The 9,436-nt window shown below is 35.9% G+C and overlaps 1 protein-coding gene across 1 annotated transcript; it reads left to right on the top strand.

The window, feature by feature from the left end:
* Nucleotides 1-6,585: 6,585 nt before the first annotated feature.
* Nucleotides 6,586-7,727, top strand: Or4k5 (olfactory receptor family 4 subfamily K member 5). Its single transcript, XM_006990985.3, has one exon. The coding sequence runs from the start codon at nt 6,613-6,615 to the stop codon at nt 7,582-7,584; it is 972 nt and encodes a 323-aa protein (XP_006991047.3). The 5' UTR covers nt 6,586-6,612; the 3' UTR covers nt 7,585-7,727.
* The last annotated feature ends 1,709 nt before the right edge of the window (nt 7,728-9,436 follow it).

Below are 9,436 nucleotides of genomic sequence, written 5' to 3'. Positions count from 1 at the left end.
GGTAATTCTAATCAACCAAGTGAAAGACCTGTATACTAAAAACTGTAAAACATTAAAGAAAGAAATTGATGAAGAAATCAGAAGATGGAAAGATATCCCATGCTCATGAATCTATAATATTAATACAGTGAATATGGCCATACTGCAAAAGGCAATTCACAGATTTAATATCCCCATTAAAATTCTAACATAATTGAAACTGAAGGACAATTTTCAGCTCCATGTAAAATCACTTAAAAACAAACTGGATAGTAAAAACAATCTTGATTAATTACATATCTGCTGGAGGTGGCACCATGCTTGATTGTGGGGGGCCATCCCACCCCTGCTTTTCCCCAGAGTACTCTTTAGTAGAAGCAGCAGGAAATGTTAGATAGAAGTAAAGAGGGGAGAGAAACAGATAGAAAACACAGGATATCCTCAGGAGGGCCTGGATCCTTATCCATCAGGCTCTGTCTCTGCCCTAGGGTTTTTAAAGTAAAGCCAAGGGGTGGAGAAAAGACCATCCCCCAGCACAGCCAAATGCAGACCATCTCTGACGCCTGCACTCAGGCCCATGGTCTAATCATCATCTCTATGCAGACTTGCTGGGTAAAGCCACTAGAAACCTAAATGGGCTCCAACACCTGATCTCAAATTAGACTACAGAGCCATAGTAATAAAAACAGGATGATACTGGCATAAAACAGAAATTTTATTCAATGAAATAAAACTGAAGACAAACAAATATGTACACACACCTATAGGCACCTTATTTTTTATAAAGAAGCCAGAAATACACACTGGAAGGGAGACAGCATATTAAAAGTGGTGCTGGACACTTGTTGCTCTATGTATAATAGCCAGGTATTGGGAACAGCCTAGAAGCCCAACAACAGATGTCTGACACTGTCTGGGTGACCAAGAACCTGAGACTAGACAGGCCATGGGCCTAGGGGAAAACCAAATACTCCTTTTCTGCTAACAGAGTGTAGCAATAAAATGACTCCTAACAATATTCCGTTATACTCGTAGATCAGCATCCTGCTTGGCCATCATCAGAGAAGCTTTTCCTGCAGATGTGAACAAATTTAAAGACCTACATCTGGACTAAGTGAAGAGAGGGAAAGACCTTGGAATATCCAGTTTTAAATGGGATGTCTCTATCAAATCTCTCCCCTCAGGGCTCAGGGAGCTATGAGGAGAAATAAGAGATGTAAGAGCCAGTGGAGATGGGAACACACCAAAGAAACAAGACCTTCCAGACATAACAGAGCTGATGCACATATGAAGTCAGAGAGATGGCAGCATACACAGGACCTTCACCGGTCTGAGCCAGGTGGGGGTCCCAGTCCTCAGAGAGGAAGTGGATACAAGGCCCCATCCCTAACCCAGAAGCTATCTTAGGTAGATAACCACTCTCGAAGAAAAATTAGTTTTCTCCAAAGGACTTTCACTTGTATACAAACCACATTTAAAGGCAGGACCCATGCCCAGCTATTGATGGCCAATACAGAATGAACTTAATGGTGTTTTTGGAGGATTTTTTGTTACACCATGCTTTATGTATTTCTTTTTTTTTTTTTTACCTTACAACTCTCTTGTTTATACATAATGATTTCTGATTTTGTTTTTATGGGTTTTCTATGTGTGTAAAGGTGTGTGTCAAGGTGTGTGTCTCAGTGTCTGTATGTATTTCTTGTGATTTTGCTTTGGCTCTTTTTTTTTTCTGTTTTGTCCCATTCTGTTTTTAAACTTTATTGTTATTATTATTATTTAGATGCCTATTTACATTATAATGAAGAAGAGAAAGAAAGGGTGTGGATTTGGGTGGCAGGGCAGTGGGGAGGATCTAGAAGGAATTGGGGGAGGGTAAACCATAATCAGAATATATTGCATGAAAAAACTATTTTGGGTAAAAAGACTAAAAATTAAAAATGACATTAAAAACGATATAATATTTTATGGGAATGTTATACAATATATTTCTTCTAATCATATCTTAGATGTAATAAAATAAATTAAGACAATTATAAAATACTGTGAAGAATATCACATATGTATTTTAATTTCATATTTCTCTTATTTTCCAGCACTTGAAACAAGAAAAATAACTTTATACACAATATGAGAGAAAACGATTTTATACAAAATTTGATTGAACTGAAAATAAAAGACCTGTTCTCTAGGTTCTAACAAATTGGACTTTCTTTTCTATCTCCACATGGTGAAGTATCAACAGCATAGTATATCTTTATAACTTCAAGCAAATATTCTTTTTATTTAGGACATAAAAATGAACTTTTCTACATAGTTCATCTGGGGTAGTAAGTTCAACTGAATAGAATTCACAGAAGTCATTTTACTCTGCACATTTACCCTCATAGCTAAAAGAACATCACTTTTTGTCTTATGTTCCAATGCTCATTTAATTGCCTATCTTGAAAGATGTATTTACTTTGTCACAGCAAAAAATATTGTGGAAAGTAGTAATAATCCCCATTGGAAGGTAAACCTTGGCTATATATTCTCAGAAGCCTCAAGTGGTCACTTAACTAAATTTGTGTGCTTTTCCACTTTGACAAAAGAAATAGGCACATATAAATATCATTAAATGAAAGAAATTAAATGGACATTTAAAAAAATGAAGAATTCACTTTGCCTCTCTGATGTATGTTGTACAGGTAAGATATTCTTAACAAAAATATGCTTAGAGTGTGTCCAATTACACAATATATTCAGTTATTACATTGTACCTCAGAGAGGATTTCAAAAGAAGGAAAATATAATCAGAAGCAGGAAGCAAATATGAAGATATTCATGTCTGTATTTTAGCATTCTTTGGATAATATGTTAGAACTTAGGTAAAGCTATAAAATATTGTTGGGGAAAGTAGGAAAAAGTATGACTGACTTTTGAAAAATCCATCATGAAATTTTTTTCTGTGACCTAATTAAACAAAGTAAGCAAGCATTTGAGTCAAAAATGAGAGGAGATAGAGATAGATAGATAGATAGATAGGTAGATAGATAGATAGATAGATAGATAGATAGATAGATAGATAGATAGATAGATAGATAGGGAGGGAGGGAGGAGAGAGAGAGAGAGAGAGAGAGAGAGAGAGAGAGAGAGAGAGAGAGAGAGAGAGACTATAAGGAACCATTAGAATGTTTGAATGTTAAATAACAAGTTTGGTTATATGTTTCTAGTTAGAGAACTTTTGTATCAATAATTTGTTAGACACTGAGCATTTGAGCATTAAGTGGACAAAATGATTTGTTTGGCTGTGTGGAAGTGGAGTGTAATTTTTTTTTAAGATTGTATTTATAATTATTTTATCACCTTTTAAAAACATGACTACCCAAATACAGTTTGCTTCCATTATAACAAACAATTTCCTCTGTTTTGTAATTCATTCTCATTATTTTATTTTCAATTGCATTTTCTAGTTGGTTATTGTCATGTTTCAATGATTTAACTGTGACTTATTCTCAAATAATAAACTAATTCTGACTCATGTAAGGGTAAAATTTATGTGGGTCATGAATTGTTTGATTGAATTTTCAGAACATATACTATATAATATTTTGTGCAAAGGAAAATGAGAAGATAGAAAAGTTGGTGATAGAAGATAGAAAAAATAAAGTGAATATATGTAATCAAATACTAAAATTAATATATGAAAATTTTAATTCAAGTATATTTTTATATCTAATCCTAAAGGCAGCATACAAAAATATAAGAATTGAAGGAACTCTTAATTTTATGGAAAATGATATAGGCAATAAATTCTTTCACCTTGCATCAATATAAAGTATGTATCAAGAAACATCCTGTAGTGACATCAAGAAAAAGAATTGAAACTGCTTTTTGAAAGGCTTTTAGAAGATGTGACATCTGCAAAAGACATGAGAAGATGAGTAAAACTTTTTTGAAGCTTAATTAATACTGATTAGTCTGGTCAAGGCTATGTGTTGAGTATGGTATCAGCAAAAGCAGATTATATGTTCATGACTGTCATTCTAAGGAAGAATTTTTTGGTTTTCTTTTTTAAATTTAAGACATGATAGGATATTATTAGAAAGAGAAAGTTTATTATTGCATTGAAGTGATTATTAATTTCAAGGGAGGAGAATGAATTGACAAGAGAAATTGTGAACTCGAATCTCAGGTAGCTATTTAATATTTACATCTACAAAAAGTTCAGGAACATGTTTGAAATACCAGGGTATATTGCAATGATAATTGCACACAATGATAATTGATGTCATAGAAATAAATGCCAAAGAAATACCAAAGGAAGAGATGAGGAGGAGAAAAAAGAAAAGAAAAAAATAATGTTATAAGCCAGGTAAAAATGAAAATGCAAGAAATGTACAGAGAAGAGCTAATGAAGGAGAGCCAAGAGGCCAGAAACTCAGTGACATCTATTTGTAGGGCAGTTCCATGAGTAAAGGAAGCTAGTGGGAAACATTCTGAAAGGAATTTAGAAGTTCTTTCACTGAAACTTCTCACAAATGAGCTGTAATCACAGCTCTTTTAGGGAAGTTGATGAAGTATGTTCTCTGAGTATGGCACAGCTGCGTGTCAAAGATCCAAGGAGCTTGAAAAATGATTGGATAGGAAACATGTATGCATCTAAGACATTTCTTTTAAAAAGAGGAGAAACTAAAAATAAAAACAATGAAAGATATTTGAAACATTGAAAAAGGATTATTTTGAAATTTTATTATCTTAATTATTTTTACTTATATCTCTTATCACTCAGACTAAACATTTTGTTGGTAGATATAAAGAGAAACTAACAACCTAAGTTAAAGATGGTTTAACTTTTTGGTTCTTGTCTTAGATAATTTTCTTGTCTGAATGGACATTTGACAATGTGTGGAGACATTTTAGTTACAACAACTGAAGAATAAGTGTGTCTGACATCTGCATAATGTCCAAGAGGCTTCTGAATGCTGCTATGTCACAGTGCCATCCTCTGTAACAGAGAACCACTCAATCCCAAATGTTTGTAGTGCCAGGACTGGGAGATAAGAAAGAAGACTCTGAGTGGGTTGAAAGATTATTCTGATTCTAATCAAAGCATTTTTTAAGAACACAGGAAGTTTACAATCTAATCACGATTTATTCTCTTTGAAAAACAATTCTGAAATAACTCAGCTATCCTTGAGAAATTCATGGAGGGGCAAGCACAAAGAGCTGGGTTTGATCCTAAGAACTCATTTTTTTTAAGCCAGGTATGGTGTTTCACACTTCTAATCCCAGTGATAGGGAGGCAGAAAGAGGTGAATCTCTGAGGCTCAGTGGTCAGCCAGTACAGGCTACTTAGTGAGTTACAGGGCAGTGAAAACCCCAACGCCCCCTCCCCTGCAACACACCAAAGCCAGCACTCACAGAAACCAATAACCACTCAAAAAAAAGAATATAAGTAGCACCTAATTTTTATAGGTAAATAAAAGGAAAATGTAGGTACTATTCATGAACAATAAGTAAAGATACATTTTGGATAATAATAATTTCATTTATGAACTGTTTGAGGTTAGTAATTGACAAATATGTTAGAACTGTAGGTCAAGATGACATGTATTAAATAGTGTCTTCTAGTAGGAATCATCTAACGTGTATACAACTTTGAGCAACAGTTTGATATTTTTGTATGTTTTATTATAGAATTCTTCATGTATTAAGAGGAACTTTATAATAAAATTACTCATATGGTGAATGCCATGCATTATCATACTTAAACTATACTATCCTCTGTAAAGTAGGTACACACTTATTTTTTAACATGAAGAGTTAAAAAAGAGAAAAAATATTAGCCTAAACTAACTAGTGTTACTTTACATTACAAAATAACTACCAAGTTCTGTATATCCCTTAGATGGTTAAATCAAATGTCATACTTAAAATTAGTAGTGGAAAGTGACCATAGATCTGTGTTTTATTTTTTGCCCATTCTACAATTTTTCTTAGAAGAATTGATTTGTAAATAAGTCCTCCAGTCTTCTAGTCTTCCAGCCCTGTAGTTCTCCATTTCTGTTATCACAGGTCAACATTTGAAACTGATAAACCTGTTCAGAAATGCAAACATTTCTACCAATGTCGATGAAACTTTTGACTAGTTCATTAAGAATTTTGTGCAATGTATTTTGATCATATTCATTCCCTCCCCCAAGTCCTTCCAGATCCAACCCCATTCCCTGCCCACCCCTACTTTGTGTTCTTTTTGTTCAAACCCATTAAATCCCCTATGCATCCATATATTTTTCAGTATGTGTCTTTCTGCTGGAGCATGGTCCACTTATTGGAGGCATCATTGTCAAAGAAAACTGACTTCATCCTCTCCTTGGAGCTATTAATTGCTAATAATGCTTCTACTAGGTGAAGAACTTTGTGCCCACCTCCCTTTTCTTGATCAAACCATTAGGCATCATTTATACATTCCTAGAAGCTCCTTCTACCTGTATAGATTTGTTGGCATGGTTGTTTAAATGACTGGTGTTTAGATTTGGCATTCAGTAAATAAGATTTACGCTAGATGTCTCAGAGTCCTTTGCATTAAAATGTTATCTCTTTTCATTTCCTCTCCTTTAAGGTTATTTCAGTGCAAGTCTGTAGCCTGAATCCATGGAGAAGATCAATTATTCAGTGGTGTCTGAGTTTGTGTTGCTTGGACTCTCCAGTTCTCGGGAACTTCAGTTTTTCTTCTTTGTCTTCTTCTCTGTGTTGTATATTGTCATTGTATTAGGAAACCTTCTCATCATCATAGCCGTGACTTCTGAGAGCAGCCTGCACTCCCCCATGTATTTTCTCCTGGGGAACCTTTCCTTTATTGACATTTGTCAGGCTTCTTTTGCCACACCTAAAATGATTGCAGACTTTCTGAGTGAGCACAAGACAATATCCTTCAATGGCTGCATAGCCCAGATTTTTTTCATTCATCTCTTTACAGGAGGGGAGATGGTACTGCTGGTCTCCATGGCTTATGACAGATATGTGGCCATATGTAAGCCTCTACATTACATGGTCATCATGAACAGAAGTACCTGTATTGCCTTAGTAATAATCTCCTGGGCTGTGGGATTGGTGCATACATTGAGTCAATTGTCATTTACTGTAAACCTGGCATTTTGTGGACCCAATGAAGTAGACAGCTTTTTTTGTGACCTTCCTCGAGTGGTCAAGCTAGCCTGCATTGACTCATACTACACTGAAATACTAATTGTGGTAAACAGTGGAATTCTTTCCTTAAGCACTTTCTCTCTTTTGGTGAGCTCCTATGCCATAATTCTTGTCACAGTTTGGTTCAAGTCTTCTGCTGCCATGGCCAAGGCATTTTCTACACTGGCTGCTCACATTATGGTAGTAGTATTATTCTTTGGACCTTGCATCTTCATCTATGTGTGGCCCTTTACTACTTATCCAGTGGATAAGATTCTTGCTATATTTTATACAGTTTTCACTCCCATCCTAAACCCCATTATTTACACACTAAGAAATAGAGATATGAAAGCTGTCATGGGAAAAATTACAGCTCGTTACTTCAGACCACCCAAAATTTCTGAAATGCCATTAGTAGCAAGGATTTCCCTTCATTGAGGTAAAACTAAATTTCTCAAATCAGTTGTCTACCTACAAATATTTCATACCTAAGCAGTGGAATAAATAAGAATGATAATATGAAGAAGATTAATAGATATTAGTATGTGTTTTCTTAGTTTTTAATCTAAGCAAAAGTTAAGTATACCCCCCAAAGGAAAAAAAAGCACTGTATATTTGATTATTAAATGGTATGTATAGACTGATTGTTTTAGTAATAGGTAAATGTGAATATGGTACAAAAAATGGGTGGGGACCCAATTCTTTGTCAGGGATAAATTTAGAAATTTGATTTTTATTAGTTTTCCTTTTTGGCTTTGGTGTTTTCTTTGACTGATGAATCTATTTCCTTTATTGTATACTCTACATCAGAGATTCTCTCTTCCATCTCTTGTATTCTGTTGGTTATGTTTGCATCTGTGTTTCCTGTTCATTTACTCAGATTTTCTATTTCCAGCATTCCCTCTGCTTGTGTTTTTGTCATTGTTTCTATCTTACTTTTCAGATCTTGAACTATTTCCTTCACATGTTTAATTGCTTTTTTATGTTTTTTGGCTTTCTTTAAGGGATTTATTGATTTCTTCAGATTTTTTGTTTGTCTTTTCCTCAATTTCTGTATTGATTTCTTCTAATTTTTGTTTGTCTTTTCTTCAATTTCTTTAATAGAATTTTTCATTTCCTTTTTAAATGCCTCTAACATCTTCATGAAGTTATTTTTAAGGTCACTTTCTTCTGCTTCTTCTATATTGTGATGTTCAGGTCTTGCTGTTGTAGAAGGGCTACGTTCTGGTGATGCCATATTGCTCTTTATGTTGTTGTATGTATTTTTGCACTGATGTCTACCCATCTCTTTCTCTAATAGGTGCAATAGGTGTGTCTGAGCAAGTTGCTATTGGTCTAATCTGTATTTGCTGTGTTTGTGTCTCAGGGGGCCCCTCTGGGTCCAATCTTAGCTCTTGGTCTAATTGGAGCTGACAGATTCTGTATCTCATGGAACTGTTCTTGGTACAATCCAAGCTAGCTGATTGTGTGGCTCAGAGAGCCACTCTTGGTCTTATCAAGGTTCTTGGTACAGTCAGAGCTGACAGATTCTGTGTCTCAGGAAGCCACTCTTGGTCCAATGAGAACCTTGGTGATATATTATGTCCCCCAATATATTGTGCATCCTAATAAACTTATCTGGAGTCAGAGGACAGAACAGCCACTAGATGGACATAGAGTCCAGAAAATGGTGGCACACATGCCTTTAATCCTATCACTTGGGAGGCAGAGATCCATCTGGATCTCTGTGAGTTCAAAGACATACTAGAAACAGCTAGGCATGGTGACTCGTGCTTTTAATCCCAGGAAGTGATGGCAGAAAGCAGAAAGGTATATAAGGCGTGAAAACCAGGAACTAGAGCTTGTTAAGCTTTTAGGCTTTTAGCAGCAGTTCAGTGAGATTCATTCTGGGTGAGGACTCAAAGGCTACAGAGAGCTGATGAATTCCGTGTCTCAGGAAGTTACTCTTGGTCCAATGAGGGCTGGTGGATTCCGTGTCTCAGGAAGTTACTGGGGTTGCAGGCAGATGGGTATTGGGGTAGATTGCAGGGTCTGATGGGGGGTTTTGGTGGGGGAGCCTACCTGCAGGAGTTTTTCCCTGCTCGTCAGCAATTGGGGCAGAATTGGGTAGAGGTTCCAGGGTACTGGCTGTGTCCCAGGGCCTGGGTCCTAGAGGCAGGGCTCTCTGGGTCGGACAAGAGTCACTCACCCCTTGGCCCAATGAGAGCTGGCAGATTCTGTGTCTCAGGAAGTTACTGGGGTCACAGGTAGATGGGTATTGGGGTAGGGCATAAGTCTTATAGATTTCAGT

The sequence above is a fragment of the Peromyscus maniculatus genome, chromosome 9 (assembly GCF_049852395.1).
Source record: "Peromyscus maniculatus bairdii isolate BWxNUB_F1_BW_parent chromosome 9, HU_Pman_BW_mat_3.1, whole genome shotgun sequence".
Taxonomy (NCBI): domain Eukaryota; kingdom Metazoa; phylum Chordata; class Mammalia; order Rodentia; family Cricetidae; genus Peromyscus; species Peromyscus maniculatus.
Note: the sequence above shows the minus strand (reverse complement) of the source record. Positions and strands in the feature narration are given on the sequence as shown.